The sequence below is a fragment of the Serinus canaria genome, chromosome 1A, assembly GCF_022539315.1.
Source record: "Serinus canaria isolate serCan28SL12 chromosome 1A, serCan2020, whole genome shotgun sequence".
NCBI classification, from domain to species: Eukaryota; Metazoa; Chordata; class Aves; order Passeriformes; family Fringillidae; genus Serinus; species Serinus canaria.
The window spans coordinates 60,642,416-60,660,009 of NC_066314.1; the positions used below are offsets into that span (position 1 = coordinate 60,642,416).

A 17,594-nucleotide genomic window follows, 5' to 3' on the forward strand; every position below is an offset into this window, starting at 1 on the left:
ATAATTGTATCAGACTTGTTTTCTCTGTTTTTATTTCATTACCCTTTGTTTGTCACAGAAGTAGAGACTACTTCATCCCTCAGCAGCTTCCCAAGGTGACAGATCACCTGGTTTACCCTTGCAAAGGGTAATGTAGGGAATGTAGATAATTTGACCCTACTCTCAAGGGAATGAAGGTAGCCCATAGCTGGTACTATTTATTCAATTTCCATTTATTACAGCTTTTACACTGGCTGGCAGTCAAGAAGCAGAGTTTAGATTTGGGTGCAACTCCTACATAATCACACTGTCAGTTTCAAGGAAGAGGAAATTTTTATTACAGATGGAAAGGGGGAGATTTAAATTAGTTACTTCGACATTCAGAAGAGATACCCAGAAAAAGAGCAAGGCACTTCAAGTTGAGCATATTATGAGCTAAAAGTCTAGTGGAGAATTTTATGGAGGACAGCAATAATTTCTATATTTAGAAATTCTCTATAAACAAGCTGCAGAAGCCTGTAGGAGCAGTGCAGTAGTCCTTCAGCCACAGCCCTCTCCCCACAGCAGTATGCTGGACATCCAAAACATTTCACAGTAATGGCAGCAGGACACAAATACACATGGGAAACATCAAGCATGCAAACTCCTACATGGAAGTTGTCTGTAGATCTGCACTTCAGTGCAGGACCCTTTGAATACAGTTTGCATGTAGCTTTTACACCAAATTGAGCAAAAGCCTCAGTGACTATCAATCAGTCCAGTGACTGGAATCAGTCTAGTGAAGGTACAGTAAGCTGCTTTACTTTAACAGATAATGTTCCCTCTTTAATTCCCATTTTCATGTTATATACCTGCAAAAAGCCAATCAAGTGAGACAAAATCCCATAGAAGGGCAGCTTCAAGAATCATCTAAGCTGTTTGAGGGCTGATAGCTCCAGACAATACTTGAGGTTAGCCCGTAGTTTTCTTGTCTCGTAGACTCAGGCAATGAATATTCTATAACTTTGTGCAGCTGACTGTGAATGCTGTGGCTTAAAAACTGATGCCTGCCAGGGTCACCAATCAGCACTTCAGTCTGGTGAATCCTGATGCACTTCTGCAGCCAGTGATGCAGACCATCAGCAAGTTGTTCATCATAAAACATGTCTCCTAGAACTATGAGGTCCCAGTTGCCAGCCTCTGAATTAATGATGTTCTTAATGGTGATGGGGAAGGGATTCAGGTGGTTCAGTTCACAGTTCAAGATCATTGCCATTCCTGCAACTGAAGAAAAGTCAAAGGAAAATTAAAGTTACATTTTAGGATTCTGCCATTCAGCCCTCTTACATATTTCTGTGATGAAATCTTTCATTTTCATCTCTTAAATGTTGTTGTTCATCCTATCTAGGGGGCTTTCACAGTTTTTTATTATGAGTCAAAATCTAGCATGAAGTGATTAAATTTTATCCTCATTACACCATGACACAGGGAAGAAGTTTTCCTAGAATGAATACCAGTAGAAATCAATAATGGAATTGAAGTAGAATATAATAACTGCCTTAATCTATTGATATACTTCCTTCCTAACTAATGAGTAATTAAATTATGAATAAACTGTATTCATAAATCAATTATGGAAAGACAAAGCCTAGAATCTAGGCCCTGATGTACATGAAAGTACAGGAAAATGCTGTGGTCCTACAGAGAAGCCAACTTGCTGCTTGTGCTTGGAGTTCTCATCCAAACCAACTGTGATGGTGTATGGGCAACACTTGACAGAAAGTTTGCAGAAAGTTTGTTCTAAGGAGCTATGGAGATATACCTGGGCCAAGAGAGGCTGGTACAACCCAGCTTCCAGTACTGGCAAAACCCATTCCTCTTTTTAGCATTCTTAGAATTCTGTTTGGAACTTGAATTTCTCCCAAATGAAGCAAAGAAAATTCTGTGTTAAAGGTGCTTTGAAAATTAGTAAGTATCTTTACACAGAGATGGAAAAAAGCCTTACTAGGGTCAATGTCATTGGCAAGGACTTGGGATGCACCACTCATCACAGCAGCTATTGCTGTTGCTCCACAGCCACTTCCAAGATCCAGAACCGATCGCCCTTTAACCACACGTGGATTATCTAAAATATACCTGAGAAAGAAAAGCTGTTAAAGCAGTGAACAAGATCATGCAGATTTCTCAGGTTTAGATTACACTGCATAAGATTTTCTTGCCAAGCATGTAATGAAGTGTGGTACATTACACTATTCCACATGTGCAGCTGCCACAAAACTCCTTATTTGTCTCAGATGATACAAATATCAAGAACCATAATTTTTCTCCCTTAGTGTTCTCCTCCCCACCACAAACAAAAAGAAATTCAGCCAAGTAAGCAACATTTTATGTCAATCAGCTCCTCTCACAGGTGAGCTTATCTGTTACACAGACACAAACTGGTAAGTAGACACTTCTAGGTAACTAGAATTCATCGAAATCCATGAGAAATAGTGAAGTAAGGATTCATAGAAATTAAAAGCAATCTGACTGAAAAAACACGATGTATTTACAGTGAATATGGTGCCCACCCACCAATCTGAAACACTGCTTATGCAACTGCTTGGAAGAAGAGGAATTTCTCCTCTTTCTTTTCCTGAGCCATGCAGATAGAGATGCAAATACTCTGAGATTGCTTAGTGTTGTTCCTGAGTAGAACAAAAAAAAAAGAATAGAGCTGTGGTGAGCAGAAAGGGTGTCTTCATCTAATTGCTGACACCTGCCAAGAGAAATCCTGAAAAACCTCTAGGCTGGAAGTGGAGAACTGACAGAAGGCAAGTACAGTTATTGTTAAATACTGTGAATCATATTATAACTATTGCAGAGGGTTCAAAACTGTAACAACTGCCATGAAATTTAATTTGCTGCCAAGGGGAAAACCCCAGGTGTCAGGGAGAAGAGCCCTGGGTGAAATGAATTACTGTAAACTTCCATAATTTTACTACCACTTTTCATAACTTCTTTTGAAATAGAAATAAGAAAGGATTCTACATTTGTGTTATCTTTTGACAGGGAGAGTGATGGCTGACTCTTCACCCGGGTCAGAGGTAAACACAGCTTTTGTAGGGGGACTCCAGTGCAGATGACTGTCACAGAAATGTTAAGACTGGTGTACACTGGGAATGGCTGGATGGAAATGTCTGGGCCTGGAAGCACCAGCAGAAATGGCACCAAGAGGCTTAGTAAGCTTGTCAAGTGCAGGACATTTGTGTCGAGGCTCAGCAGCTCAGATGTTTAACAGCATTCCCCCAAGGCCATCACTCCCCTAAGTATAGCCCCTAGTTTACCACCAGAACCAAGGTGTGGGATCTCCACAGAAGTGCTGTGTCCCCACTGGGATTGGCCGTGACTTTCCATTAGTAATTTGTGTAGGGTGTGATGTTGCCCTAATGCTGCAAATGCCTTGTTTCCAGCTGAGTGGTTACTGAGTTGCTGCTGCTGGTTGGGTGACTCAGGACAGCTGGATGCTGCTGTATCCCCTGGCACAGTGCACACAGTGTCTCTGCCCTCCTGAGTTAATGAGTAATCTTGGATTACATCAAGAGTAGCTTGAAACAGGAGACTTCTGATGCTGTGGAAATGCCAGCTGTGATAGGAGGACAGTTATGGAGGCAACCATATGTTTTTGTGCTCCCTTTTTACTCTTCCAAATTATGCAACTGATTTCTGACATTTCTTAATGCATCAAACCAATGCATAAACAGTAAGACAATAAAGTAGTGAAATGCCAGATAATTATTATTGCTACCCAAATATCTGAGCATATAAAACATATGATAAGAAAATAAAGAGATTATTAAGAGGTTAACTAATCTATTTTATATACGCCATATTTAGGAGCACTCTAGTTCATCTACATGGCATAACCAACCCATAATTTAACAGTAAGACTCATCTTTTACCTGGTCAAAACTGCCTTCTTATTTATGCTTTCTTGCAGAAAAACAGTAACGCCCCAATTCAGATTCTTCCCTTTCATCTATGTGGGGACTCTCTGACAGCTTGTTCTCTGCTGTAAAAATTAAGATTTTTTTTTTTCTGCTGTTTAAATAAGAGATTTGATTTCACAAAATAAAAGAACTCTAGTTCTTCTGAATCAGGAAAATTTAAAGACATTTTGACAGTCAGCAGCCAAAATCAAAATGTGCCTTCTGATGTGACTAAAAGCCATAAAAAGTCATGACAATAAGGCTGCTGAATCCTAGATGAGGAGAGTTATTCAGGCTAACCAACAGTCTAAGTGCATCAGCATTAAACTACTTTTCTCAACAGACCAGAGGCACATCCACACTCCAACAAAAAACCCATACACGTTATGACAAAATAGCAATTGTCTTGTTTGGAGTGATAGAATTAAACACCTCACTAGGTTTTGATGGTATCTGCACAGCCCTTCCATGAATCCAAATTCAGCCCCATTGTCAGCAGATGCATGGCTACTGATTATAACAAATTTCTATTTAAAAGACACAAGTTATTTTACACAACAGGTGCTGGAACTCACTGCCAGCCAGCAGAGACTGGGACACTCCAGTATAAGCAGAGAGGAGGATGGATAATGCACCCATAATAGGCAAACACACACTACCAGGAATTGCTATAAACAGAGCCAGGGCTGACATCCCAGCACACTGGACTCATCAGGTGCAGTGAATTTTGCTGCATACCTGGAGAGGGCTTGGCCTCCTGGCCAGTAAATTGCCCAGAATGGGTCCCCATAAGGCCACAGGTCAGGCTTTTCTCTCCAGAACCTGCAGCGGGGGGTGAGGAGGCGCAGCCGGATCTCAGGGGTGAGGTGCCCTCTGTTGGTGACCTCGGTGTTCTCCTCCAAAAATGCTCTCACCTCGGGGTCCAAAGGCTTGCCTGAGCTCCAGTGGCAACAGCGCTGCCAGCACAGAGAGGGGCCTCCTCTCCTGCTTCTCCACACCTTGGCAAGGGTGTTCTGCTTGCCCAAGAGGAGAAGCCAGTTCCAGCCACGGAAGGCCATGCTTTCCCAAGGACATCAGCTTTCCTCAGCAGAGCTCAGAGCACAGCTTATCTGAAGAAAGTTTGAAACGAACTCACAGGATGTTGTTTTTCATAGTGATGGATGACAATTTCTGAAAGGAGAAAAATGCTATGTAAGTGATCTTTCTTCAGTGACTTCAAGGCTTTACACCACCAGGGACTTCAAGAAGAGGAGATCCCTGTGCTCTTGTGCCTTGCCCCTGCCCAGTCTTAAGTCTGAAAGAAGTGGTATTCAAAGAAGAAGCTATCAAGACACCCAGTCAGAAGAGTACTCTGAACTTATCCAGTGAGAAACAACCAGTTAGTGGGACAGCCTATAGAGCTAAAAATGGAATGTGCAACCTTTTAACAACTCTCTCCCTCTGCCCTGAAGGTATACACACAGAAATCTACTCCATTTAGGGTTCTTCCACTGAATCTTCAGATTTTGCAGGAAGACTCTGGCGTTGCAGGGCCTGTGGATATAGCAGTGGTTATCAGCAGGATGTTTGAAGAGACACCATTAATTACCAGTTTTATAATGGTGATGAATCTTTATACAAAAGCTTTTTTTAAAGGCAAGCAATTAAAGGAATTCCCCTCTCTCCCTAGGATTTATCAATCTGCTGGCTCCAAAATTGACAAAAATACAAAAAATCCCCAAAACTTATCTTAACCAGAGTAGTCCTAATTCATTGTATTTCAGCCAGTATTTTAAAGGTTTGGTTAGTCTTATGGTGCAACATAAGACTAACCATATGGATGCTGTCAGTTGTAGAAGAAAGCAGACCTCCATCTCTGTAGCCCACTGTGAGACACTATATGAACATGCTCCAGGCTGTCTGAATCCAACACATTTAAATTAATTTTTCAGAGGTGATACATTTGGACTGGACGGCCTTGTCACACCACTCAAGGTGTGTAGTACACACAGGTAATGAAGAAGAATGAAATATTGGTGTGTCAGAGTTCAGATTCATTTAAGAATCAAGAGCACGGAGAGTGGAGAGCCACAGTACTGCACTGAGAGGCCAAGGAAGAGCCTCTCAGCACTTTATCACCAAACTTTCCTCACCCACCTTCTCTTACAGACCCTAGGCCTTTCCTGTTCTGATCCTGCAATACACTCAGCAAGAAGGGGCCTGAAGGGAGAGGAAATGTTTGCCAGCTTCCTTGCTTAGATCTCCTTCACCCATCCATTAGTATTTCCATATCCTTTTTCCTTCCTCACCTTGCTCTCTAATTCCTTTTCAGTAACTCAGACTTCCTTGCTTCAGGGCACAGCTTTTGAATATCACCTGAAACTGACAACCAGAGAAGCATTTCAGGCCTGTGCTTCCACAACAGCAAGACTGCAAGTTCAAACAAACAAGAAACTGAACTCATTGTTTTGTAATTGTTTTCTCTCTTCTGCAGTGGTTTTTGCAAACCAGCAGAATAATGCATGAAGAAAAACAACTTTCATCCCAGTCCCAACAATTTTTCACAACAAAAGAATCGTGGACAACTTCAAGCTGTGCAGGTTATTCTTAAAACTAGACAAAGGGACAACGGGAAGAATATGTCAGTGAAACAGTCTTAACTTTGTAATTCATTAGATCAGTTTTTCTTTATTTGTCTGTATCTTTAGAATAAAATTAATATGTGTTTAACTGTATTTTTATTGTGTGCTGGCCTCTGCTTTAAGTACTGGCTTTAGTTTCATCACTTACTAAAACGTTAAGCTGTGAACTTCACACTTTGCTTTTTAGGCTGATACTCCCACTAAATCTTTGTTTACATCATTGGCTAAAGGCTTTATGTTTCTATTACAAATAAATACAGACGATCAAACATTTTGCATTTTTCCACACTGGAGAATGCCATTCAGCAGAGTCCATGTAATTAATGATGCAATTAGCAAATGCCTTCCTTCTTGAAGGCAGATCTCTATAATCCCCATCTGCCTAAGGGAAGCATGATGTTAACTGCAATCAATTGGAGAGATAAATCTTGTCAGCAAATGCTGTATGCTGGCTTTTCTCCACGAATTGCTGCAAATTAGCAGGGCTGAGATCCTGCAGTGTTTATTTTGCATGGCCTGTCAGAATGGTTACTCTCCTGAAATTATTGTCAGGCAGGTACAGAAACACCTGCCAAGAGCTCAGCACTCAAGATGCCAAACTGAGCTTAAATGCTTAGTGAGGGAAGGCATCAGGATGGACATCCCTGTGTATGACACTCCTGGCCCGTCCATCTTACAGGGAAGAAAATGAGGATGGATAACAGGATGGACATCCCTGTGTATGACACTCCTGGCCCACCCATCTTACAGGGAATTAAACCAGGATGGATATCCCTGTGTTTGACACTCCTGGCCCATCCATCTTACAGGGAATTAAACCAGGATGGATAACAGGATAGATACCCCTGTGTTAGACACTTCTGACCTGTCCATCTTAGAGGGAATAAAACCAGGATGAATACCTCTGTGTATGGCACTCCTAGCCCGTCCATTTTACATGGACTAAAATCAAGGTGAATATCCCTGCATTTGACACTACTGCCTGTCTTACTTTAAATCAGTGGGCAAGTAGAACCTGGACCAGAAGACAAAACCTAGCAAAACACATAAGAAAAACCTCACCTCCTCCCCGGCCAAAAAACCTCCAAACCCTAAACCAAACCCCAACTTCTATGCAAATTTTTTTTTTTTTTTTTTTTTTTCCAGCAAGAGCCGTCCAAAGCCCAAGCACGCCCCACCTTCCCCTCGGAAGATGCCCGCCCTCCCCGGCCGCTCCTGCGAGGGAGGCAAACGCCGCCCGCGCCGCGGGCCGAGAGGCCGGGGCCGCCGCGCCGCCCTCCCCGCTCGCCCGGCAAAGCGGCCGCAGGCCTCGGCAGCACGGGCAGCTCCCGGCCGGGGCAAGGGGACAGCCGGGCCCGCTGCCCGGCCCGGCCCGGCCCACACGTACCTGCTGCTGCTGCTGCCGCCGCCGCTGTGCCGGGGCCGGGCCGGGCCGGGCCGCGCTCCCGCCCGCCCGCCCTTAAAGCGGCAGCGCCGGAGCGCCCAGCCCCGCCGGCCCCGCGGCCTCCGCTGCCCCTCGGGCCGCTTCTCTTTGCCGTTCTGCAGCGCCTGCCCCGCTCCGAGTCCGCAGCCCTGCTCGGTGCCGTGGGCTCGCTCCGCTCCTGATGCGTTCGAAAGGCTTTTCTGAAAGACGTGCGTCAGTGCGGGCTAGCCCTGCGTTTAAAAACGCCGATAAAAATCCGCGCGGGAAAATGAGAGCTAACACACGGCCCAGCTGAGCGGCAGGGAAAATGAGGGGTTTTTTCGCCCTTCGCACATCAGGTCAAGGGCGCTGTCGATCCAGTGTGGCCCAGGGAAAGCTCTCCAGCCTCTCGGAGACGGCAGCAGCTCCCGCAGGCAGCGCCCAGGGCCGGCTCTGCCCCTGGGGCCAGCGGGACCTCTGCCCGCTCCTCTGCTGTTCCCGTCCCGCCTGCTCCATGTCCCGGTCGCATTTCTGCTGCTCCAAAGATCCTTTTGCTTCTCTCCCCAGACCCTCCCGGTGTGGACAGGAGAGAGGGGGCTTCCCACGGTATGTTGTTGCTGTCCCTCAGGAGGGCACAGCTCGGTGGCAGGTAAGACACACCTACACCTACAAACGCTGGCGTTTCCTCCGAGGCCTGGAAGTGGCCACATTTTCACGTGGCAGTGACTGGGACTTATTGGCGTGGGACAAGGAACCAAACCCACCTGCATCCCCTCCAATTCCCCAATTCTGAGGTTCACAGGGATCTCCCCACACTGGCTCACCTCTCCCTGAGACCCCCGTGACTCTCCAATAGCTCCCACCTCGTCTCTGCTCCATCTCCAGTCCCATCTGCTGGGATTTAGGGAATACAAGCAGCTTCTAAAGGTTCTCTACCTTCCCGGTGGGACAAAGTGTACCAAATTTCTCGCGCTGCGTTTTTGAAAGGCTCTTGTGCATTGTCCGAGGTGATGATTCTGCAGCACTTGGGGTGCCAGGGGTTTAAACCGGGCGATTCCTGAGCCAGGGTCTGCCCAAATCTCTGAGGTTATGAGGCCATCTAGTGAGCTGCGAGCTTGTTACAATTAAAATAGTACGTACTCTCCAGGATCGGAAAGCTCCTTGCAAACCAGGATCTCTCCTTTAAATGCGGGTGATCCGCAGCCTCCCGAGAGAAGGTGACCCCTGCGTGCTGGACTGTCGAGTGACCAGGACAGAAGCTGGTGTCCTCCTGCCACACGAAGGAGCCTGGAATCCACAGACAAGGATACTTGCATGCCTTTTACTCTTCTGAAGCAGGACCCACACTCGTTCTTTTTAGAAATTGTATAAACATGGACCTTTGTGGTTTATTTGGTGTGGACCAAAGAAATTATTTACTTGAAAAACATTCATAGCACCCAAAATTGTGAATAAAACATGGAATATTTTGTGAAATAAAAATTGTGAATAAAAAATCGGGTTTTATGCCCTCTAGATACTCACCACCATGCTAGGAATAAAGAACTCAGTAATGTTATCAACATCCACTCAGGATGCCATGGAAGATATGGTGCCAGGATGCTGACAGGTGACAATACAGCTCTACCTTGCACATTTTATTTTATGCCTGACTTGGTTCTCAGGGAAGCTTTTGCACATAGATCACCAGCCTCTTTGATTGACATTTTAACAAGTATCTTCTCAGATCTAGTTTTTCTGAATTTCTGATATATGATTTTACTTAGTACTCTGTGAACCTCAGTGAAGTCCCTGCTGTCTAATACAGACCAATATCACCCTTGAAAAGGCAGTTAAAAAGGATAGAATCATAAAACCACAGAGCGGCTTGTGTTGGAAGGGACCTTAAAGATCATCTAGTTCCAGCCTCTCAAAGAAGTTGTCTGGCAACTCCCAGCTGAGAGATTTCTTAGGTGAAGAAGGGGTAAAGTCTTTGCTTCCCAGTAACACTGGCAGGGATGTGAGAACCAGATATTTTTTTCTCATTTAACTACAAGTAATTAGTTGTGATTGTACAAATTCCTAGCACGAGACAAGAAAGCCCCAATACCAGTGATAGCTGCTGTGCCTCTTGTGAGAGTCTAGGTGAACCCCTTAACCTTTCAGGACAAGCTCTGTGCTGATTATTTCAGCAAAGTATCAAAGCCTGTCATCCATGAGAAAACGAGTTTAATTTGCAAAAGCTTTTTGCTTTAGATGGTGACATCTTAAGAATTTCAGCAACAATTTCTGGTATCCTGTGCAAAGTACCAGAAGTGTGCTGGAGTTTGCTCTGAGACAAGGACGTCTTTGATCACCCCATAACATTGATTTGGTGGATCATGGAGGAGTGCAACACTTGCAAAATGCAGTTGTAGAGTAGCACACAAGGGACTCCTGGGTGTCCAAGGGAATTAGGGGATTACTGGCTGATGCTACAACTGCCCAAGTGTCTGGGGAAATCTTGTTTCAGCTAATTAATAACAAAGAAATGGAGCTGCCCAAGGACAGAGAGCAAGGCAAGGCAGAGAGGGGCTACCTTCATAACGGCAAGCTCACAACTCATGACTCTTCACAGATACAGAGGTTAAACTCAAAGAAGGCAGGGCAGTGGTTCAGCAGCCAAGTGATTCCCCCCAGGTCACTCTTCCAGCTGGCACAGGTGACAAGACCAGCTGCTGCAGTTTGCTGTGGTGAAAAGGCCTCAGTGGAAATTCACCAGGGGGAAAATGGATGGATTCAGGATGATGCTGATTTGTAAAAAGCATTCTAGCAACTCAATATGAACAGTCAGGATTGGCACATCAGGTTCAATTTGTGGTTGCCCAGAGGCTGTGGAAGCAAGTCATTATCAGAATGTAGCTGGTGCAAGTAGCTAAGGTGAAATTGAAGCTGAGAGCTCTAGCTAGGTAAGGGAGAGGCTATTCAGTTATTCTGTCATGCCTTCAGCTACAATCCAATTTTAGAATAGCAGTACATCTTTTGCAGTTGAAGAATAGGCATCTTAACATCAATCACATTTTACCTCTGATATGTCTTGAAAGTACTACATGTGCTTTTCATAGGATTACCTTTCCCCACTGCCTTGCCAGCTGCATTAGGTTAGGAGCACGAAGGAGCAGCAGCTAGCAGAGATGAAGGCATCAAGTGCCTTCTAGCACTGGAGGCAAGAAGGGGCACTTGTAAGGTGCAGCTATTTTTCAGAGTGGAGGTGGGATGAAGTGACAATAAACTGTGTTAATCTGACCCTTGTGCTGCAGTAGATTCAGGTTTTCTGGCACAGAAAATCTCTCCTCTGTGAGAGCCTTGTTGCTGAGTGAGAAGTTGAAAACTATTATCTCTGAGCTCATTCTTGATTTTGTCTTTTGTTCATGTCTGTGGTTGAAGTATTCTTGCCCTTTGCTGTCTGGATTTATTCGTGTGCAGTCAGACACGAGAGTACATTTTTAGCATGAAGGAAAATCAGAGAGATGCACAGAGTCAAGTGGCTTGTGCTTCTCTTTGGTCCATTTATGGATACTTGTTTTTCTCTTAAAACTAGAGGGTTCATATTTTCAAGCCCTTTTTTTGAAGTCTCCTTGAGCTAGTGGGACTTTTGTTCTCATATATCTCATGCAGTAATGACCCTTGGGCTACTGAGTTTAAGGTCACAGCAATATTTTGTGTTAATCAACTGAGTAATGGTTGTGCCTGTCATCAGAGCCTTTGTTTGGGGGTTATGTAATTGTTTTAGGCATTTTTTTCTTTGTTTGTGTGGCTCCTGCAAAGCCCTGAAAGATGATGGAAGCTGAGTGAATATGGGCAGCCAGGGAAAAAGGCTGCCTAGGCACCATGGAGTGTCATTGTCTGGTTTCCAGACAAGAAGTAGCTAAGTTTTCCTGAATGATACAAAATCATTCTTTATGACCTCATCCCTTCTGACTTCCTGGGACAGTAAAACCCATCCCATCTATCTTCCCTGTGGCTTTGTCCCACATTTCTCTCTACGTGTGATATATTAAGGGTGATATGCAAATCTCATTATTTCAGTGTATATATATTAGTCCTTAGCTTTTCCCAGACAGGCAAAAACAGTGTCAAAGACCAGAGCTGAGCCAACAATTAGTCTGGAGCATGAGATCATGACCACCAGCTGGGGCCCTAATGCAAGTGATGCTTCCCATTCTTGGCTCTCTGTGTTGCCAGGCAGGCTGGATTCACTACTGTGTTTAAACTTCTAATTGGTCTTTGACAAATTCTTCTTCTGATTGATTTCTTCTCTTTTCTCCAGGTAGAGTAATTGCTCCATCTTGCTCCAGAAACAGATCCTGAAACCATAGTACCTTTGGTCATCTGCAGTTGGTGCCAAGGGGCAAGGTAAGCAAATCAAATTTTCAAGGAACTGCATCAGTTCACAGCAGCTGGTTTGCTTTCACAATTCAACTTTTCTAGTTTTCCACCGCTGTTCAGATCCTGACAGCAGGAGAACTTTTCCTTTCACCTTCCACATGTTAGTCTGCCAGAAATTTGGACCCAGGAACAGAGGAAACAGTGGAGATCTGAGACAGACAAGACAGACAGGTGGTGCTTATTCTCTAGAGCATCTAGAGGAAGCTCTTTGCCAAGAACCTGACACAATATTCTTCCTCTTTTGGCTGATGTTTGCTATTGTGTCTTGGGAGGGTGTCAGGGTCCTCAAGACACATAGTTGTGAGTCAGGGTCAGCTATGTCAGGACCTGTGCTATTCATTATTTAGCATTAATATCCAGAGAGTGATACCACTGCAAGGAAAGAAATGGACACAAAACTCCCCCGCAACACCAGTCAGCTCCCTCACGTGATGAACAGGGTGAAACTGAAGTTGGATATGACCAAGGACAGAATAGCTGCTGTTTATGCACATGGAGGCATGGAAAGGTCATAAGCGGTTGAAAAAACTTAGTCTTTGAAACTCCTCTCAGTTTTCATTGATATCCTACAAAGTGTTAGCTCCACTGGCTTTCTCGCCCATACTTATGCAGCATATCTTCTAAAATGGGTTTTGGAATACCTCTGCTTTAGGATACAGGCAACTCTGTCACTTTTTTTATCAATAGATTTCAAACACACTTGTGAATAGACAAGTAGCTGGGCTCGAGGATGCCAAAGGTCTTTTCCAACCTGAACTATTCTATGGGCTTGGTTTGCTGAATAACTCAAGCTGACCTTAGCCCTTATGTAATGTCTTTGTCTAACTCAAGCTTCTGCAAGTTCAGTGTGTTGGCAGTACACTGCAATTTCTTACCCTGCAGCAGAGGACATGGTGCAGTGACACCCAAATGGCTTGTTGGGAGCAGCTTGCTTCCAGCTGGACCTGTTACCTGCAGGGCTGGGCAGGTTGCAGAGGAGCTGCTGGACAACTCCTTGTCACAGCTCCCAGGGCTCTGAAGAGCAAAGGAACCTGAGAACCCCCAACCTTGTGCTGTGCAATCTCCAATGCAAGCAGCTGCATTGAGTGGAAGCAGCAGTGTCACCATGACCCTAAAGCTCTGTCACTGTGACAGCAGTGTCACTTTGACCCTCTTCAGCTGTGGCACCATGAACTGGTGCTGGGGGAGTCAGGACAGGAGCACCTGCAGGTGAACTAATCCTCAATATGAATATATGGCCCAAGAACAATGAAGCATACAGGCTCTGTTATCTTCCAGACAAGAAGGTAAGCACTTCCACCACTGAAATCAGCACATCTCAGCTGCATGTGCTGTGTTAGGGCCTTGAAGGCACTAATGAGTCTTACTGGCCCTGGCCCTCCCCACCCCTGCCCACAGCCCAGGACCTATTTCAGCACCTCTGGGGCTGTCAGTCCTTGCCCAAGCAATGTCATTGCATGGCTGGTCTCTAGCTCCCCACAGTCCTGCCCAGTCCATTCATGGACCCCCAGCAAGCCATCCCAAGGTTCTGTTTCCAGTCTGGGTCCCTTCAGTGTACCCATGGGCTGACATCAGAGTTGGAGCTGCCAGACACTCTGACAGTGCCTGGCACCAAAGGCCATCTCTTGCCTTCATCCCTGCCAGATAGTGTTGAGCACCAGGAAGCCAATGGCTCTGATTTAGCTGGGAAAATACTTTTTACTGGGTTTCCCAGTGACAGTTGAATTTTAGCCTGGAGGGAGGTACTGAGCTAGCTCATTGCCACATTAGGCAGTGTCAAATGCTCCCACCCCCAAAGGATGTGCTTGATGGGAACTGCTGGAATTGCTCAGCATGGATCTGGGCCTAAAGAAGTCGTGACTATTGCTTTGCAAGGAAGTCACTAAGAAATATGATCTTCAAGGAGAAGCAAACTGCTTTGATCTCTGTCCTTCTGGTTGAGCTCCTCTGTGTGAGCTCAGAGCTGATTTCCAGTAAAGCAGGAGCACAGTCAGCCAGCACAGAAAAGCTGCAGTGTGGCTGCTGTCAGTAGTAACTCTCCTGAGCAGCAAATACTGCAAGGACATGAGCTGTTCTTGGGCATGAGGAATAAGTGGCAGAGAGATATGGCTGAACCTGTAGTTGTAAATGTTTAGATTTTTGCTAAAAGTGCTAGTAGGGGAATTGAAACAGACCCTTGATTAGTATGAACTGCTTCTACATTCAGAGCAACAGCACTGCGATGATGTGAACGCAGAGGACAGAGCAAAGGCAGTCCTTGCTAAATGACACAACAATTCACAATGCATATTCATTGCAGGAAATACTTTTCATCCGCCCTTGATTGCATGTTGTATATTGGCTATGGATTCGATGGCTTTGGATTTCTTTAGCATGCCCTTGGGCTTTCGAGTGTGCTAGGATGCATTGTAATGTAGATGCAGGGTGTCTGGCACTTCTTACTGAATGAGGCTTCAAAGGGAAGTTTGAATCAGACTCTAATTACATTTGTAATAATGCCAAAGGCATTTTGACAAAGGAATTACCTGCTGTTCATGGACAGATTTTGTCCAGAGCACTTGAAACCAGTGGGGTTGGTTCACGCTTCCACTGGTATTGGCAGACATGGGATTACCCGATTTTTGGTAACTGAGATAAAGGCAGGCAATATTTGTGACCAGGCTTTGAACACAATGGTGTTACTCAGGTAGATGTGACAGCCTGAATGTATCTTCTCTGGAAGCATTCCCAGTGCCAGGGATCATCTAACTGGGAGCACAGACCACTGACACAGATGTGCCTGAACCCCTGCCACTGCAGACAATATTGCTGTGGGCATGTGGTCCAAGCAGCTTGCCAGGATCCCCTCATGCCTTTCTCCTTGCCACAATATGTGCCTTTGAAGCTCTAGTGCTTTAAAAAGAAGCCCACAGCCTTTTCCTCATGCTTTACCGGGGCAGCTGTACTATGTTGCAAGACTCTTCTGCCTTCTCAGGTCTTTCAACAGACAGTTTGGGTCCTGGAGAACTGAAAACAGAGGAATTGGAATTTGGAGGCAGGGAAACAAACACCTTCAGCAGAGAGCAGAAATTAGTTCAAAATGAAGAGCAGAGGTTTACTGTCCTCACTGAATGCCTGCCTCATCCCAGGCCTGGTGTGAAAGGCATCTGTCAGCAGATGATGGTGTTGGGAAGCGTGGCTGGAGGGACTCGGGGCTGCTGCCCTGCAGAGGTGCATCTGCCTCCTGGTGCAACGCCATCGGGCCAGCCTGGGGAACAATGGAGCTTTGTGCCTGGCAGATGTTCAGGCAGTGTTTGCTTTCTTTTCCTGAGGGCAGTTGAAACACAGTGACCTGATTTGCACAAGGGCTTCTGCAAGTCAGGTCACAAGCAATTTGGCCAAGGTCGTGCAGCAAGTGAGTGATGCTGTCAGAGATAGATGGAAATGTCTGTGTTCCCGCTTTAGCTTGATGGTCCCAGCACAACACCTCCATCAGTGCATGACATGCCAGTGATTTATCCAAGCAGTACTTTGCTCAGTAGGTTTTATCTCAGTAAGAGTGGGAACAGTCTGTGTGTCTTCTACATCCAAAGAGCAGGAAGTGTACCTTACTCAGAGCAAAATAAGGTCTTTGACCCAAGGATCTTGGCAGTGAACCATACAAAAGGTAATGGTTACATATGATCTTTCTCCTGACTTCATGAAGGGAGGGGCTGGAGCAAGCCATCACCTGCTTGGCAGGAGAAGGTGCATCTCACAAGCTCAGTGTAGAATTACAGGCAGGAGTGGAGGAAAATGGCAGGAATCACTACAGTTTTTTGCCATACTGTGCCACTGAACATGGGGAGAGGAAAGAGCTCCAAAACCTCCAGAAACCAGGCTTGGCAAACACAGGATGTGCCTAGGAGTGGTTTTTGAGGCGGTGTGTGAAGTCTGACCTCTGTGTACCCTATCTGCTTGGGGGGCTGCTGTCACATCCCCCCTCCAAGACTAAACCCTTGAGGAGGCTGATTCAGGATGGGGGAGGTTTGAAAGGCCAGAGAGGCCAGCCCTGAAGCAGAGCTGCCCCCTCAGCAGAGGGATGAGCTGCATGCTGAGAAGCCTGGCTTGCAGCATGATAATGATGTGAATGAAAATGGACAACACAGTTCCACCCCTGCCTGTGTTTTGGGATCTGTTTGCTGATGGTGAACTGGATGCACTCAGGAGAGGCAGACAAGGCTGCAGATTTGTTTGTGAAGGAAGCAGTGGGAGCACAGAGCCAGTCCCAGGAAGGAGGGGGGGAGAAGGTGCAATAAACTATTGCATAATTTCAGTTGCCTCATGAAACCTCTCCCTCAAGGATCCTTTCAGAAAGCAGATAACAGTGGAATGCATCTATATGTGTTTGCAATGCAAGGGCACATGTATGATGAATGTACATAAAATTAATAAAATGCAATGGGCTACAATAGGGAATTAGAGATTTAAAACCTTCAAATTTTAAATCACTGGAGCTTCAGAGGTCCTATGGCAGAGATTCGGGAAAGTAATCATGTTTTACTATATCTGTAAGTCTGCTGGATGAATAATAATTACACAATGTGGCAGAGGAAAACCATGTGCTTTTATTTAAGCTTAATCTTTATAGATATGAGGCAGTTTTAGAAGGTGAGCTACTTGCTTTAATAGTATTATAATTTGATAAGATATTAGAATATGTGCCTGCAGTATCTGCTTTCTAAGCAACAATGGCTTGGGCTGGAGGAAGTGCATAAGGCTTTATGCCTTATGGTTTATTTGGGTTTAGACCCTAAGGCAGCCAACACTTCTCCCATGCTCTAAGCAGTCTTCTTGCATAAGCTCAGAGAATGAAAATTGAATTCTTCATGAACCTCTTTATAAAATCTTCTGCTGTTGTTTTTTTCCCAACTTCTGCTATAGAATCTTCTGCCCTTTGTGCCAGAATGATTTGGATTTCAGTCTTACAGTCCATCCCTAACCCACCCTTATCCCATGACTATTCACATCCGCTCCTCCTGAAGGAGTTGCCAACACTGGTCCTTCAAAAATCAGCCAAGGGTTGGAATGTCCTGAGCATTACCAACATTCATATTGCATCTTAGTGGTTTTCCTTCCTTCCATACTACAGGATCTCATGACCCCATAGATACTAGAGCAAAACAGGAGAGGCTTTCAATGGAAAATCAATGTGGCTTGGCAGCTTGTGAAAGATCTTAGAGAGGCAACTGTGGAGCTGTGAGGAGGAGTGAGCAATCC

At 45.2% G+C, this 17,594-nt stretch overlaps 1 protein-coding gene across 6 annotated transcripts; it reads right to left on the reverse strand.

The window, feature by feature from the left end:
• Positions 1–15: 15 nt before the first annotated feature.
• ETFBKMT (electron transfer flavoprotein subunit beta lysine methyltransferase) lies at positions 16–8,010 on the reverse strand. 6 transcript variants are annotated; one of them, XM_030237987.2, is made up of 5 exons: positions 7,935–7,982; positions 6,215–6,287; positions 4,665–5,459; positions 1,964–2,094; positions 16–1,242 (listed from the first exon to the last, which is right to left on the reverse strand). In XM_030237987.2, the coding sequence occupies exons 3-5, from the start codon at positions 4,982–4,984 to the stop codon at positions 878–880; spliced, it is 816 nt and encodes a 271-aa protein (XP_030093847.1). In that variant the 5' UTR covers positions 4,985–5,459; positions 6,215–6,287; positions 7,935–7,982; the 3' UTR covers positions 16–877. The 6 variants fall into 6 exon arrangements, with proteins under 6 accessions (XP_030093847.1, XP_050843342.1, XP_050843338.1 ...); XM_050987385.1 differs by lacking the exon at positions 7,935–7,982 and having other exon boundaries at positions 4,665–5,096; positions 5,388–5,459; positions 6,215–6,910; XM_050987381.1 differs by lacking the exon at positions 7,935–7,982 and having other exon boundaries at positions 4,665–5,096; positions 5,347–5,459; positions 6,215–6,910.
• Between the last annotated feature and the right edge of the window lie 9,584 nt (positions 8,011–17,594).